The sequence below is a fragment of the Perca flavescens genome, chromosome 18 (assembly GCF_004354835.1).
Source record: "Perca flavescens isolate YP-PL-M2 chromosome 18, PFLA_1.0, whole genome shotgun sequence".
Taxonomy (NCBI): domain Eukaryota; kingdom Metazoa; phylum Chordata; class Actinopteri; order Perciformes; family Percidae; genus Perca; species Perca flavescens.
Genome location: NC_041348.1, coordinates 30,864,759 through 30,882,904, shown reverse-complemented (window position 1 = coordinate 30,882,904; position 18,146 = coordinate 30,864,759). Strand labels below are relative to the sequence as shown.

Here is an 18,146-nt window from a genome sequence, read left to right as displayed (position 1 = left end):
GTCATGACACAGTCATGACACATGAACCCTAACTCTAACCTTAACTTGTCATGACAAAAACCGAATGACACTTACTAACTGAAGCATTATGTCATAAATGTTTATGACTTCTTTATAATGTTTATGACACGTTCATGACAGTGTCATGTCACTCTTATGTAGATACCTTCAAGTAAAGTGTAAGTCTATTCTAAAAAATTTACTTATACCTCTTTTCTGTCTTTATTTAGTCTAAATATCTACATTTGTGACCACAGTGAATGGAGGTTTCTGTGTTCGCTCATTCACAAATATATGCCAGAAAGTGGAAGTCCAACTCATTCATCACCCAAACTGCGGAGCAAAACGTCAGCAGCGTAATGAAGTGCAGCAGCAATAAGAAAAAAAGCCTACTGAAATGATGCATTTCTGTCACAGCGCTCCCATTCAGTGCATTAACGAGCAGCAGTAATAATCCTGCAGCCAAGAGCCACTAAAGCCTTGATTGGCGTCATAAAACGAGCAACAACTATTAGTTACTGCCGACTGTGAGTCAGCTTTTTAGATCGGAATATTTTGACACAATGCAGCATCAAGGAATCGACAAAATCTACATTTTCAAAAGACATCAGCAGCATCTAAATCACATCACAAACTCATGGCCCGCGGGCCAAATCTGGCCCCCTAGCAGATTTTAATCCGGACCGCATATATCAATTTACACGTGCTCAGCATAAATACACCCATGCTAAAGTTGACTAAAAAGAGGAATATAAAAATCATCTTTTCGAAAATGATCTTAATGCCTTAATTAAAATAATGAGGAAAAATTCAACCTTAAAGGACAACAATTTTCTTTGTGAATGAATAATGTTTCGTAAATAAATAAATGTTCTTCCTTAAAATACAGGGGGCATAAGTAAATACACCCCTATGTCAAATTCCCATAGAGGAAGGCAGATTATTATTTTTAAAGGCCAGTTATTTCATGGATCCAGGATACTATGCATCCTGATAAAGTTCCCTTGGCCTATAAAATTAAAATAGCCCCCCCACATCATCACATACCCTTCACCATACCCCCCCATCATCAAATATCCTTCACCATACCCCCCATCATCACATACCCTTCACCATACCCCCACATCATCACATACCCTTCACCATACCCCCCCATCATCACATACCCTTCACCATACTCCCCACATCATCACATACCCTTCACCATACCCCCACATCATCACATACCCTTCACCATACCCCCACATCATCACATACCCTTCACCATACTCCCCACATCATCACATACCCTTCACCATACCCCCACATCATCACATACCCTTCACCATACCCCCACATCATCACATACCCTTCACCATACCCCCCACATCATCACATACCCTTCACCATACCCCCACATCATCACATACCCTTCACCATACCCCCCACATCATCATGATACCCCCACATCATCACATACCCTTCACCATACCCCCACATCATCACATACCCTTCACCATACCCCCCCACATCATCACATACCCTTCACCATACCCCCACATCATCACATACCCTTCACCATACCCCCCACATCATCACATACCCTTCACCATACCCCCCATCATCACATACCCTTCACCATACCCCCACATCATCACATACCCTTCACCATACCCCCACATCATCACATACCCTTCACCATACCCCCACATCATCACATACCCTTCACCATACCCCCACATCATCACATACCCTTCACCATACCCCCACATCATCACATACCCTTCACCATACCCCCACATCATCACATACCCTTCACCATACCACCCCATCATCACATACCCTTCACCATACCCCCCCACATCATCACATACCCTTCACCATACCCCCACATCATCACATACCCTTCACCATACCCCCCCCCACATCATCACATACCCTTCACCATACCCCCCACATCATCACATACCCTTCACCATACTCCCCACATCATCACATACCCTTCACCATACCCCCCACATCATCACATACCCTTCACCATACCCCCCCACATCATCACATGATGACAAGATTTTTTTATTCATCTTTTTAGTCAACTTTAGCAACTACTTATGCTGAGCACTGTAGGTCCACAATACATTTTGGCCCATCTACTTTTTGTCACTTTTTCAGCGTTAAGTCACTTTTTCTGAAGTTTTTGTCACTTTTGCAACTTTTTTGCAACTTTTTGTCTGATGTTTTTTTCACTGTTCAACTTATCGCTTTTTCAACGTTTTGTCGCTTTTTCAGAAGTTTATGTCACTTTTGCTAACCCTTTTGGCTCCTTTTTTCAATGTTTTTGCCACCTTTCGCAAAGTTTATTGGTGCGTTTTCCAACATTTTTTTTAACCTTTTTTGTCGCTTTTTTCTTTGATGAAGTTACTTTTTGGGGGCTTTATGTCGACCAAGTTTTAATTGAGAAGACAATATGAGACATTTAATGATAAAGAAAAGGACGTTTGACTTTTTGCGAAGAAAAAAAAAAAAAGCATGTGAATAAACTAAACATGTCTGTCCCTTTACGTGATTCCTATTTTCCAGTGTGGCCCTTAGTGAGATTGACTTTGACACCCATGATTTAAATGTACAGAAGATGAAATGTGACCTGTGTCAGACTGTGATTCAGATTAAAGGTTTCGATGACGTTCATGTGTGCGAGTGTGTGTGTGTGTGTTTAGGACCAGATGACTTCCCCAGTTAGACAAACACACCGTGTTATTTGTGTCTTTTGTCCACGGTTCCCAAGATAATTATTTAGCTTCTATTGTGTTTCATTGAGTGGAAAGGTCCATTCACCTGGCAGCTCTGTTTGTGCGTATGTCTCACTATTACTATAAAAAAAATCATTGACTCACAGGCGGAGAGAACAGAGAGAGAATGAGGGGGAAGGGATATGGGGGCAAAACTGAAACTCATAAAAACAGATAAAGGTCATGCCATTGATGCTTTTAATTTAAACGGGAAATGACTAATTAGAGTTACACAAACGCACCGACTGCGGTGAGGCAGAAGAGCTAATAACATGTTATCTAAAGCAAACATGAAAGGCCAAAGCAGTTGTTAGAAAAAGGAGAGCATGACGTCAGATTTTCACTTTAATACTAAATACTTATTCTGACTCATGTCATGACACATGTAAATAGGAAAATGTTGGCGTTATTTTGTCAGTTATTGGGAGCAGTAGGCTAGATGGAGCCGGTTACCTCCAGGATCTGTGCTAAGATAGGCTAGATAGAGCCAGTTACCTCCAGGATCTGTGCTAAGCTAGGCTAGATGGAGCCAGTTACCTCCAGGATCTGTGCTAAGCTAGGCTAGATGGAGCCGGTTTCCTCCAGGATCTGTGCTAAGCTAGGCTAGATGGAGCCGGTTTCCTCCAGGATCTGTGCTAAGCTAGGCTAGATGGAGCCGGTTTCCTCCAGGATCTGTGCTAAGCTAGGCTAGGTGGAGCCGGTTACCTCCAGGATCTGTGCTAAGCTAGGCTAGATGGAGCCGGTTACCTCCAGGATCTGTGCTAAGCTAGGCTAGATGGAGCCGGTTTCCTCCAGGATCTGTGCTAAGCTAGGCTAAGTGGAGCCGGTTACCTCCAGGATCTGTGCTAAGCTAGGCTAGCGGTGGCTGCGTCAGACAGAGTTACAACACGCACGGAGATGAGAAGGGTATGTATGGACTTATCTAACTCTGGGGGTTACGGTGAATAAGACAAAGTCCCAATAAGTCGGCTTGTTCCTTTAAGCAAGCAAAGAACAGAGGATGAGGTGGGTGGAGAGAGGAAATGAGGTCTGAGAAAGGATTACCAAACTCTGTGTGTGCACGTAGCTGTAGTGTGCTCAGATGTATTTGCGTTTGACCGGACTGCATGTGCATTCATGTCTTATTGTTCTGTGTGTGTACAGGTGGATTAAATCAGTATTTGTTCACGTGTTTCAACACACAGGACGGCCGACAGAAGCAGGTGTGTAGGTGTGTGTGTGTGTGTGTGTGTGTGTGTGTGTGTGTGTGTGTGTGTGTGTGTGTGTGTGTGTTTGAGCAGTGGTTGGAAGGTGTAAAGAGACGAACACAGCAACAGGTGGATGTGCGAGCGCTCAGATTTCAGATTCACTACGCCTTTATTTACTTCATTCAACAGGTTTTAGTTTTGAAATTTGGCAGCAAGTCCTCATATCTTAACAAAGAAACACCCATGTGTAAGACTTCACATCAAGTCTTAATACTTTTCAAGTTTATGGAAGACTTAGGTGTGCGTGTTTGGCTGTGGGGGGAGGTGGGGGGGGTATTTAGGTGTCCTTCCTTATGAAAATGTAACATTTTTCAATAAAACTATAAAGCAATGTCCCCACACATTTTGTGTCTCTTTGTACATTTGAAAACGTTCACAATGTCGGCTCCAAAAATAATAGAATCGCGTATTTTACATCATTATCATTATCATTATTTTAGATTTTAGAGTTAAAATCGCAAACACAAAGTTAAAAAACAAAAGTTAAAAAGTGCAGAGAGGCTGCTGATCAACGGACGAAGAAATTACTAATGTGTCAACGGTGTAGGCTTCTGTTAACGAGGCGATTAGAGCCTCCTGCAGTCAGTCACGATGGATGCGCACACACACACACGCACGCACACACGAACACACACACACACACACTGAGAATAGGTGATAATTAGCTTGATACCCTTTATTTTTAACAAAAAACAAACCTACGTAATGTTGCTACAGAGAAGGCATGCACACAGTTGCATGCACGCACGCACACACACACACACACACACACACACACACACACACAGTCAATGTTTTAATAAGATAAGATCAGAAGAAGTAACCCCACTGAAACTGCGTTAGTAATTAATGCATTAAGGATTATCTCAGAGAACGGACAGAAGCCAAGTTAATAAAGGAGAAGACGGAGTGTGAGATTAAATTAAAGATACGGTATAATGTATGGAGAATGCTTTAAAAAAGTTCCTCTGCGCCGACGCAACCTGCTGATCATCTGAGGAAAAATAAGGCTGAGGAAGAGTCGTTGTTCGAGGCAGCTCTGCGACGCTGTTCCGTCAGACTTTAGTCTAGTCTCGCATGGCCAGACCTTCCTCCACAGTGCTGCAAAGGAAGGTCTGGCTCTTTAGCTGCTAAATGCTCTAGTATGTTCCCAGAATGTACTGTGTGGACTAGCCAGAGGAAGGTCTGGCTAGTCCACACAGCATTCCTGGATGGGAGAAAAGCATGCTCTGGTTTATTGGAATTTCTTTAAACCAATCACAATCGTCTTGGGGCGGGGCTAAGCTCCGGATGGAGCCACGGTGCCTCTGCTAAATAGTCTCAGGAAGGAACTGGTTTTGGTGGAACATGTGGACGTTCAAAAGTAGTTTTAGTCGTGCAACAGAAAACTCAGATTGGACAGATAGTCTAGCTAGCTGTCTAACCCTAACCCTAGCCGGCCGAAATGACTGAAATCCGGCGGATTTTCCGGCAATCCCGGAAGTGGACTATCGTGGATATAGAATACATATAGCCTTGATCAACGTTGTGCATTCCGCTTTTACTCTTCACCAACTCCTGAAGGAAATGTCTGTCTCTTTAGCTGCTAAATGCTCTAGTATGTTCAGTGACGTTAAGGTTCAACCCTTCAGACCAGAACCTAAAAGAGTTGAATGTGAAACAGCATTTGTATTCAGCAATCCTCCCTCCGCTAATTAACGGATTCCCAAAAGTGAATTGTCATTTCGTTGCATTAGTTTTATGCCCGGCATAAAACTTTTTTTATTTCGATTGCAGCCTCCGGGCTTCTTCTTGGAAAACAAAAATAAATGTTTTTTGAGTTGTTTTCTAAAGGATTATTGTCTGTGTGTGTGTGTGTGTGTGTGTGTGTGTGTGTGTGTGTGTGTGTGTGTGTGTGTGTGTGTGTGTGTGTGTGTGTGTGTGTGTGTGTGTGGGGCAGCCTGTAATGAAGTCAGTACTCAGCATAGAGTATTTGAGCCAATGAAAGCGCGGATCAATAAAACACGGTTTGGCAAAGAGCCCTCACCACATTTGTCTTTCAGCCCCCGTTCATTCCCTTTGGAAATTTACTCTCCCTCTCCATCTCTCTCCCTCTCGCTCTCTCGCTCTCTCTCTCTCTCTCTCTGAAACGTTTAACATATCCAACGGCAGACATTTATTTCAGCATCACTCCTCTGTTGTGTGCTACATGTGAGGATGGGAAACTTCAGGTAACGTCGGGACCCGATTCCTCTGTCCTCCCCCCGAAAAACGCTCCCATAGATCGTTTGTTCAAGCAGTTATTACAATCTATATTTATGCTTAAAGTAGGGGTGAATGAACGACCGATATCGTTGTATGGTTCGGAGAACTGGTTGCTTTTACCAGAACTCTGGAGTGTTTTTCAGAGACTGCAGGCCACCCTGATCTTTCTCTCTCTCCGTCATTCATCTATCCGTCCGTCCAATCCCGTCTGTGAATGTATGTCTCTGTCATTGAACCATTGCCACACATATAGACCAGTAAAATAGACCCGTCAGCAGTTTGACAGAACAGAAAAGACTTATTAAGTTGCATATTCTCATAGATCCGTAGCATATCCATAGAGGCAGTCTGGCTTGATATTACAGATTTTCATTAAGTCAGCCTCGGCTGCTCATCTCTCTCTCTCTCTCTCTCACACACACCAGTTAACTTTATCGCACTTTATCACAGTGTCCTTCCTTCCCTTCACTCATTACTACTTCCACGATGACACCGTTCATCGACTCTGGCTGGTAATTGAAAGAAAAGAAATGTAAGCAGAAATACGACTCCGTGCTGGAGAGACCACATCCTCCGCTGCACTCTCTTAACCTCTAAACCCAACTGTCCCGTTCTTCTTTTCCTAAACCCAACTGTCCCGTTCTTCTTTTCCTAAACCCAACTGTCCCGTTCTTCTTTACCTAAACCCAACTGTCCCGTTCTTGTACCGCTTGTCACATAAACGTACCTTTTATAAGCCCACCCACCATCTTTTCCTAAACCTAACTGCTTTTGATGCCAATAGTCCCGACCCAGCGCATTAAGATAAAGTGCGCTTAGATGTGACGCGTCAATAACAACACCAAAGGCACCTGACCAAGAGTCCGTATTTTACGTGATGGGAGTGAGAACGTGTTGTCAGGTTTGCTTAGCAATCTGCAATGCAGCAGAGCAGCAAACTGTAGCAGCTTGCAGTGCTTCTCTCTCTGTGTAATTCACATACAGAATATCATCTTCTGTATGTATCACTGCCTTTGAGAAATGAAGCTCTGTAGAACAGCATTTCTATTTCGCAGGGGTTTCTTACTCGGTCATGCTTATTGTATTCCCTCTCTCAAACGACTTTTGAGCAAACACATTCAACTAAAACCTGCAAACACCTCCTTCATTTCCATGGATCATTTATGTTTAATGAGGAAGTTATCTTACATGCACGCATCTAAGACATATGGGCTCGATGGTTTTTAAGCCCCCAACGTTGACTTCAAGACAGCGCTGCGACAGTCGACTTCAAGACACCTAACCTTAACCCAAACCTAAACCTAACCCTAATCATTGCCTAATCCTAGAGCCCATTTTACAGCATATACTTGTCATCTTTTAAGTGTAGTGTACATGTGTTTTAATTTATTTACTATTTAAGGTTTAATGTGCTTTTTGTGTTAATATTTATGTGTTGGCTACATGTTGTGAACCAAATTGCCCCTCCGGGACATTAAAGACATTTCAACTTCAACTTCAACTAGAGCCTTCCAAGAAGCACTGCCTGGAAGACGACGTTAGGGGCTTAAAACACCAACATTTGTGCTCTTTGCTTCTGGCATTTCACAGTTAAACACACGACGGCTAAGTGGCCGATGACGCCTTCATTTTAAAGACGTGGAAGTTCAGAAAGTGCTTCATGATTGTGTTAACACGCAAACACAGAAGAAGAAAGTGATAAACGGTGGTGATGGCGCAGTGGATATGACACATGCCTTTGGTGTGGGAGATCAATTGCGATACATCAACCAGTGTCCCTGAGCAAGACACTAAAGCCCTAGTTGCTCCAGATGCGTGCAACCTCTGATATATATAGCAATTGTAAGTCGTTTTGGATAAAAGCGTCAGCTAAATGACATGTAATGTAATGTAATAAAAGTGTCTCTTACCTGACAGTAAAGTCGTACGAGCAGGACGCCAACATCGTCTTACTGAACGGAGAAAACTGCGGGAAGAGGAACAAAAAAACGATTATAATTAGGAAAGTGCTAAAGACCATGATCTTAATCTGTTCGATAAATTAATTCACATTTCTGAATTGTCAATGCAAGATGAGGGGCATTTGTTTGTGTGTCTTATCGTTATTTAAAGGGGGAATTTATTCAAACATATCTCCTATAGAAGGGAGAGACTGTGTTCCCCCGAAAAACGCTCGCATAGATTGTTAGTTCCAGCATAATTTTGACCTATATTTAGGTTTCTTTAAGTCGATGGTGGGGGCTTAAAACACCATCGACCTTACATAGCAGCTCGGTCAGTGGCTGCCGGTTACAGTTTTCACGCTAAATACCGGACCAATGTCAAAGAATGTTGCTCCTATCAGTCACTCAGACACAAAAACATGGGAAAATAGGGTCCAGGTTGAAAACAACCAGAATTACCCTTTAAAATAGAAATGATAAAGCGGCACCTGCGGCGTTGTTTACGGTTTGTTCTGGTGAAATGCTTTGCATCCTGCTGAGTAACATTTCCATCTGTTCGGGGCTTTGTTTTCATGTTGCATTGAAGCCTCTGCAGCCGGAGGCTGTCCCTCATCTTGTACAAAAGGTGTGAATGTTTTTAACAAAGTAACATTGGCTTCAGGCAGGACGAGCAGACCTTTCTGCTCAGCAGTTACACGATTGTGCCGACACAGAGAGACTCAAAAGAGTCCACAGAGACTACTTTCTCTGGCTGTCGGCTAAGCACTCCTAAATGAATTTATTCGTTCATTTGTTCCACCGCTCTGCTCCTGACATTTTCACCTTTCTTATCTGGCAGATTCAAACCGAGTCTGCCTCGTTTAGCGCCCTCATCTTCTCTTTTCTTTTTCTCTCTCTCGGTTCAATTTACAGCTGCTTTATTGGCATCATCAAAAACGTAATTTGTAACCAAAGCAAAAACAAGATAAGAGTCGGAGCAGCTGAGATGATAGAGAATGAAATCATCATTCTGTGTGACAGAGGAACAGTAAAGTATCTCCATCTTTGTCTCTAATACATTCAGTTCATCCTTCTTTCTATCTCCACCTGGCTCACTATCAAACCTTTTAAACAGAAACAATGCATTCCTCATATATTACTTGACTACTTGACACCTCTGATATATATATATCAGAGGTGTCAAGTAGTCAAGTACAAGTCAAGTACAAATACTTTGTTACCTTACTTAAGTAGAAATTTTGGGTATCTATACTTTACTTGAGTAATTATTGTCAAGCAGACTTTTTACTTCCACTCTTTACATTTTCATGCAATTATCTGTACTTTCTACTCCTTACATTTTAAAAATAGCCTCGTTACTCCTATTTCAGTTCGGCTTGTTTTCATTCGGGCTCGTCATCATTAAAAAAAACACACAAAAAAAAAAAACACTATACAGATGAATAGCACCATCCGGATAGAGTGAATTTGACTGTGGTTGGATGAGAAGGATAAAAATATATCATTCCGACACCCTATTGGTTTGTACGCAATCCATCGCACCTGCACAGACCCGGTGCTAATACGGCACCGGTGCTTTAACGACCGTTATCTACTGGACCGAATAGCAACGCGGATTTCGGTGTCTTATTTAGGTGCCACTTAGATGCCTGCGCTTCTCTGATGCTCCGAAAACGGATGTTAGAGTCAACTGAAACCTCGCCGCACGGGACGCTAGTTAACACTACACTCAAAATCAGGTAACTTTAGCTTACCGTTAGCTAGTTAACACTACATTCGACAGCAGGTAACGTAAGCCTACCGTTAGCAAGTTAACACTACACTCAAAATCAGGTAACGTTAGCCTACCGTTAGCTAGTTAACACTACACTCGACAGCAGGTAACGTAAGCCTACCGTTAGCTAGTTAACACTACACTCAAAATCAGGTAACGTTAGCCTACCGTTAGCTAGTTAACACTACACTCGACAGCAGGTAACGTTAGCCTACCGTTAGCTAGTTAACACTACACTCAAAATCAGGTAACATTAGCCTACCGTTAGCTAGTTAACGCTACACTCGACAACAGTTAACATTAGCCTATTGTTAGCTAGTTAACGCTACACTCGACAACAGGTAACATTAGCCTACCGTTAGCTAGCAGCTGGAGTAAACACGGTGAAAATGCTGACAGCTAAACGGTGTAAAGTGAGTCTGTATTTCACTGGAGAGAACTGTAACACCAGACTATAACTGCCATAGTCTGAAAAACACAGAAGAGATGTGTCACCTTTTTCAGCCCTTCTGAGTTTGCTGGTATGATTTTAATATAACATTATTATAGTCATTATGGCCTTTAGGAAAAATGTTTTTTGTGGAGGTGGGGTTTTGCACTATAGGCCCCCGTGGGGCGGGCTAAGCTTTTGTCCTTTTTGGCATTTTTTCCCCCTTACATTACTTTTACTTTTATACTTTAAGTAGTTATGAAACCAGTACTTTTATACTTTTACTTAAGTAAAAAGCTTGAGTTAATACGATGCCTGCATAAATATCTCGATTCCAATACTGAATGATACCACCGCACTAATCCAGTTATTTTTTTGCGGTGGTATGACTGAAAACAATGTTATCAAAGGACTGTTGATATTTATTTCTGGGGACTTTTGGAAATCTGTCTTTGTTTTCATCTCTTTTCTCTCCTTCTGCTGATCATGAATCCTCTCTGCTTCCTCCAGCAAATCTATACAGGCAGACAGATTTTGCAAACACTGACACAACCCCCCTCCCACACACACACACACACACACACACACACACACACACACACACACACACACACACACACACACACACACACACACACACACACACACACACACACTAGAATCTCGATTGATTGGTGACACCTCTCCTGAAAAACACAGCTTGAGCAAGACAGATCCTTGATTGGGTGAACTGAGTTGAGAGAGTCTGTGTGTGTGTGTGTGTGTGTGTGTGTGTGTGTGTGTGTGTGTGTGTGTGTGTGTGTGTGTGTGTGTGTGTGTAGGTGCAGGCATTCATGACGTCACTGTGTGTGTAAAGTGAATCTGAGAAAGTGGGATGAGTTCAGGGAATCCTCGGCAGCTCTCTCTCTCTCTCACACGTGTGTGTGTGTGTGTGTGTGTGTGTGTGTGTGTGTGTGTGTGTGTGTGTGTGTGTGTGTGTGTGTGTGTGTGTGTGTGTGTGGGGGTTCATATTAGATACATTTAAGTGGGTGTTTTGATGCTGTCAGACCCTGAACTGCATCTCTGCCATCACACACATGCACGTACGCACGCACACACACAGACACACACACACACACACACACACACACACACACACACACACTGAGCGATGGTTGTCTGGGGAGAGTCAGGCATTGTGTGTGTGTGTGTGTGTGTGTGTGTGTGTACCTTGACTCTGCGGATGGCGTAGGTGTGTCCCAGCAGCTGATTGACAGGCTGTCGGACGTTCCTCAGGTCCCACACACACACGCTGCAGTCCACCGAGCCCGTGGCCACGACGTTCTGCACACACACACACACACACACACACACACACACACACACACACACACACACACACACACACACACACACACACACACACACGACAACTCACTGTTGCAAACACTCACAATTACTCACAAAACATATAGTTACATGTCCTTTAATGGTTATTAAAGGCTTTAAAATGGTAGACTACATCTGCTAAAATGCTTTTTAACAAACAAACACTTCCTAGGAAACAAGCTTGTTTAATGATGGTATATGTAGAATACTGTAAATGTATTTCAAACTAAAACGAATGCATTCTAACCTTAAATAAATGTGGCATCCTTAATCAAGAATTAAGGTTGTAAGGTTGCACATTAAACGCGGCATCAGCTGCAATTTAAAACTACCAGGCATCTGGCAGACTGGATCTTAAACTAAAATTCTGCCGGCTAAATGCATTTTAAACTACAATAAACATGTTGAAATGTACTTTAATCTGAAATCAAGTTGGTTAGATAGATATATTTATACTTAAAGGTCCCTCTAGGTAAGACTTATAAAACTACCTTTCGGTCATATTTGCTGAAACTGACCCTATTTTCCAGTAGAACTACATTCAATTCAATTCAATTTTATTCATAGTATCAAATCATTAGAGAGTTATCTCAGGTCACTTTACAGATAGAGTAGGTCTAGACCACACTCTATAATTAACAAAGACCAAACAATTCCAGTAATTGAAGCAGGTAATAATAAAAAAAATAAATCCAGCTCCTCTGGTACCACCTACAGCCTGTAGTGTTTAATCCTGGATCTTCACAATCCTACCTACAGCACCTTTAATCCAGTTCTAACATTAACTACATTTGTCAAGGATAAAAGAAAACACAGTAAAGCCAAAAGTTGCAGTATGAGGTGGACGGGTACCTGGTCATATTTGCACCAATCACAGCTAAGGATCTCAGCCTTGTGCGCTGGGATGGCCAATCGACACGCGGCGCTTTTCACATCCCAAACTCGGAGCGTCCCGTCACCTGAGAGCAGACACACCGTTCATCCATTACATCCTAGTCCCTCCAAAATAAGATGATTCATCTCAAGGGGTTTTATTCTTCTAATAAAAATACATACAAAATAAATATAATAACAACTAATTTATAACTCTGAGAATATGGAAATATGTTTAAAACATGTCTAAAATGTTTCAATTTCCCATAACTAAGACTATAGATGTGTGAAAATAAACTACTATATTCTCTGAGCGAAAGAACATGAGACAACTGCAGAGAGAGAGAGAGAGGGAGAGGGAAAGAGAGACAGAGAGAAAGGGAGAGGGAGAAGAGAGGGAGAGAGACAGAGAGGAGGGAGAGGGAGAGAGAAAGGGAGAGGGAGAGGGAGAGAGAGAGAGACAGAGAGACAGAGAGGAGGGAGAGGGAGAGAGAAAGGGAGAGGGAGAGGGAGAAGAGAGGGAGAGAGACAGAGAGACAGAGAGGAGGGAGAGGGAGAGAGAAAGGGAGAGGGAGAGGGAGAGAGACAGAGAGAGACAGAGACAGAGAGAGAGGGAGACAGAGAGAGAGAGAGGGAGAGAGAGACACAAAGAAAGAAAGAAAGAACAGGTTAATAGAGGGGAACACGGCTGCACGTGTTAAGTCCATTCACATTTTATATTACTGTGTGTGTGTGTGTGTGTGTGTGTGTGTGTGTGTGTGTGTGTGTGTGTGTTTCTGGACAGAGGTTGAGGGTCTGCCAACACACTGCGACAATCATAGAGCAGAACCTTTACACTCTTTCACTCTTTTCTCTCCTCCTCCCCTCCTCCTCCTCTCCTCCTCTTCATTAATTTCACAGCCAGCAGGTTTCACTGAGGTTTATTCAAACTCTGCAGTCTTTATGCCAAAGTCAGAGCGAGAGCCTCAGTATGCTTCCAACCAGCCTGCCGATAAACGGGGCCTTTTCATCCACCTGTTTCTTTTTTTTGTTGTTTATATGTGAATTTTCAATTTGAGCAAACAAACACCTGGGTGAAAACTCCGGAAAAGTCAACCGCTCGGCTGAAGGCCTTTACACACCACGAGCGACGAGTGGAACAACCCCACCGTGTGAATGACTGTGTGAGTATTTGGCATCAAAGTTAATCGTACTGGCAGCGATGTGAACACTTGTTCAGAGTTCACACAGACATACTCAGGCACGGTACGAAGCCACCGTGCCCATTACGAAACCGACGAAAACATGCATTCATTCACATTTTCTTTAGCCCATTTAAGTAGAAACTTGACCGGCCTCTCTCCAACATTCAACTTTTAAGCATAAGGGAATCTTTAAGCTTGATATAAACCGATGTGCAAAAAAACACCCCTGTCCTCGTTGAGATAGAGTTTATTTCAGTGCTGTTGCAATGCATTTTTAGCATTTAACTTTTAGCTCAGGTGTACATTACTTATTTTTATTTATTTATTTCAGGTTTATTTAACAGGGACAATGCACACTAATAATACACAAAGAAAATGTACAGTGTGCCAGAATTAGCCAAAAGTCTATTTTACATCTGCTGTCCCTGGACAGATCGTACAATGTCACACCTAAAAAGATAAAAGGATTATAAAAGTACATAGAAGTTTAGTCCAATACAAGTAAAATTGACTATAAATGTAAAAAGAAATGATCAAGCATATAAACAAAAACAGTACTCAACTATCAAATAGGTTTAGGATAAACCCCTTGAGATGTCTCCCATGTATAGTCCCACCACATAGTACACTCGCTACATAACAACAGAGGAGTGACAGAGAAAACAAATACCAAACAGACAGCGTACTGTACATACAACAGGCAAAACATGAAGAAATATGACAGACATAAACTGCCAGCTGCATGTCGTGGCTTCCCCTTCAGGGAACAGGAGTTTTGGGGAAAATCTGAGCTTTACTGGAAGTTTAATAATGACATTTGTGTGGTCCAAAGAACAAGGAGGAAGTTGAAAGTTTGAGCCACACCATCTGGAAGCCGCCAACAAAATGAAATGAGTTTAATAGGATTAGGTGACTGGGACTCTGAAACGACGCCACCTAAAGTCCCTTTGAGGCGTAAACCGGACGCGGACGAGGCCGGGACGGGTCTCAAATCCTGCAGATTAAAGAGTACGGCGAGGGAGCGTCTTCCTGGCTTCACCTCGTGTTTACTGACCGGCAGATTAATCCCGCTTCCTCTCCTCCCGTTCCCCATTTCCTCCGCCTCCTCTTTAATCCAAAACGATGGATAAAAGCCCGACACCCCCTCCCCAGTATCGGCCTCCACCAGACCACATCCTCCCGCTCTTTATCGATTCCTTCATAACCGTTTTAACCGTCCACATCCTTCTGTTATTTATCCTCTTCCTCGCTCACACACTCCACTCCTCAGCAGTGTGTGTGTGTGTGTGTGTGTGTGTGTGTGTGTGTGTGTGTGTGTGTGTGCGTTTGTGTGTGTGTCCATTCTGCAGCACATTAGAGGCTGACTTCTGTAAAAAAAAAAAAAGTCTTGCTCTGTTCCACTTGGTATCTCTGCTGTATCAGCAAGTTCAGCTAACACACACGCACACACACACACGCACACACACACATACACTTATTAAATTGAGGGGTTCAAAGTATAATCAGCTGTTCCCCCATTTTGGTATGTAAAGTATGTAAAGACACGTTTTCTGTGCTCACAACAGGTTGACTCGATTGATTCATTTGCTCCTTTTTAAAAATATCTCTGTATTTTCCTTGAAAGTCAGTAAAAAATAAAATAAAATGAGGCTTAATTAAATGTCTTCCAGAAATGATGTGTATATACCTTTAGGGGTGCACTGACTGCAGTTCACACCGTTTGACGAATGTAATAACCAGCATGCTCAAGTTCTTTAATCTTTTCATATCTTCTGCTGCTCATGTCATTATCAGAGAGCCGCCGGCGGGCAACATCAATTTAGTTCCTGTCTCAAACAAAAGTGATGAGAGATCTTTGAATTTCAGCATTCGCGAATGTCGAAATCGAAACCTGCAAAATAAGATCTGATATGCAGATTTGATTCAGATTAAAAAAAAAAAAAAGTTTCTCACCCAACATCTCCATTCAAAACTGTGAAAAAAAAGATTGACTTTCTGTCTGTTGAACCCTAGAAGTGACTCTGAGAGGAACACATTTCACTGATTGGCTCATATCGATCCGTTGTGAACCAATCCAGTGCTTCATCGTCTAAAAAGGGACTGCAACTCAGCAGCACAAACGCTGATACCGTTACTCTTAGAAAGAATTAACAGATACATTATCATCTTTTCATCAACTGACAAAAATGTGTCTGAAAAAAAATAAACCGAGACATTGCTTGTATTTGGAAGAAGTACATACACTTATTCTTACTACTCTTATAATGTTACCACACTGCACAAATCTGTCTATATGGTTCATTCAGAAGACCCATATTTATTCAGTTTTTCTTATTATATATTCTGCTAATACCCTCCATATATCTATATTATTCTTACTACTAGTATAATGTCACTGCTACTACATTGCACATATCTGTACATGTTGTTCATACATTGTTCATATTGCATAGCCATATGTATTCTTCTCTTATAACGCTGCAATTATATTTCTTGTCCGGTCTATGCACCAGCTGTCTATACTTTGTATATCACATTGCACTTTTTTGCTTTTTTGCATTTCTGGTTGGACGCAAACTGCATTTTGTTGTCTTTGTACTCTGCACAATGACATTAAAGTTGAATCTAATCTAATCTAATCTAAGCTCAATACAAAAGAAAAAGAAAAGGTTAATGTCGACCTAAAATGCAGATTCCAAAGAGACGTCCTTTCTGTTTTAAAGTGAATGTAGTTCCTGTTCCTGATGGCATCTCTGCAAGCTAATCCCTCCCTTGGTTTATATCTCTCACCCGCCATGCATACTGTAGGTATTTGCATTTCAAAACATCTTGCTGGTTCCACTTATCATTCACAGTCGAGGCTGAATTATGATCGCAGCGAGCGTGTGGGAGACGGTTGAGATCCAAAGCCAGAGAGCTTGATAGGTTGGATATTCCAGCCTACATGTTTCAAATGTATTTTATATCTTGTATGTAGTGTACTACACAAGAAGGTTAGTCTGGGGACAACCTTCACCCACAGGAATGTGTAGAATCTATTATGAGTTTGGGTACAACTTTCACACAGAGGAATTGGAGCCAGGAATGTGAGAATCTATTAGGAGCACGTGCCATAAAAGGTGTAGTTTAAGAGTAGACTGTTGCACTGAAATAGATAGCTTGAAGTGTGTGAGGACAAAAAGTATAAAGGAGGAGTTATTCTGATGTTCCTAGAGACACTATGGGTACATGCTCTTAGGAGGGGAGTACACATGGTTATCTTCCTTTCTAGGAGAAACCTTGGCATATACATTTGGTGCATGTCAACTGTTCTCTTTTTCATGAAAGTATGTGTGTTTGTTGTGTGAATAAAGCTGCATTAGTCTGAACTCATTGTACTCAGCATTTGTTCAGTCTCCATCTCCTTTCCAGATATTCCCAGATATCTGAACTGCATTCAGCCAGATTTACAGAACTGGTTTTATATTAGCTGATGGAGGCTGAGATCAGCCTCCTCCACAGCTTATCAGGAAAACCACATAGTGGCACCTGGCTGGAAACACACACACACACACACACACACACACACACACAGAGCGACACATACACAGAGACACACACACACGCACACAGAGAGAGACCCACACAGAGCGTCCCACACACACACAGAGACACACACACACAGGCACACACACAAAGAGACACACGACCATGTATGCACGCACACATGCACACACACACACACACACATATATATATATATATACAGGGACACACATACACAGACACACACACACAGAGCGATCCACACACACAGAGAGACACACACACACAGAGAGACACACACACACACACACACACACACACACACACACACACACACAGAGCGACACACACACATACGAACAGAGACACACACACACAGCGACACACACACACACACAACACACACACACAGAGACAAACACACACAGGCACACACACAAAGGGACACACGACCATGCATGCACGCACACATGCACACACACACACACACACACACACACACACACACACACATATATATACAGGGACACACATACACAGACACGCACACACAGAGCGATCCACACATACACACAGAGACACACACACAAAGCGACACACACACACACACACACAACACACACACCTACACAAAGCCACACACACACACACCTACACAAAGCCCCACACACACACACACACACACACACACACAAACAAACAGAGACACACACACACACACACAGAGGAGCAAAAGGGGTTCCACACACTCTGAACCGGGTCCAGAATCAGTAGCTCAATGCCTTGTGAA

The 18,146-nt window shown here is 42.5% G+C and overlaps 1 protein-coding gene across 1 annotated transcript in view; it reads right to left on the bottom strand.

The window, feature by feature from the left end:
• Positions 1–18,146, bottom strand: part of pex7 (peroxisomal biogenesis factor 7) — a 59,680-nt gene that overhangs the window by 26,219 nt on the left and 15,315 nt on the right. Inside the window, exons 7-9 of the mRNA XM_028605486.1 lie at positions 12,627–12,733; positions 11,616–11,729; positions 8,170–8,225 (exon numbers count right to left, since the gene is read on the bottom strand). Of these exons, the coding sequence (XP_028461287.1) occupies positions 8,170–8,225; positions 11,616–11,729; positions 12,627–12,733 (277 nt within the window). The remainder of the gene's footprint in view (positions 1–8,169; positions 8,226–11,615; positions 11,730–12,626; positions 12,734–18,146) is intronic.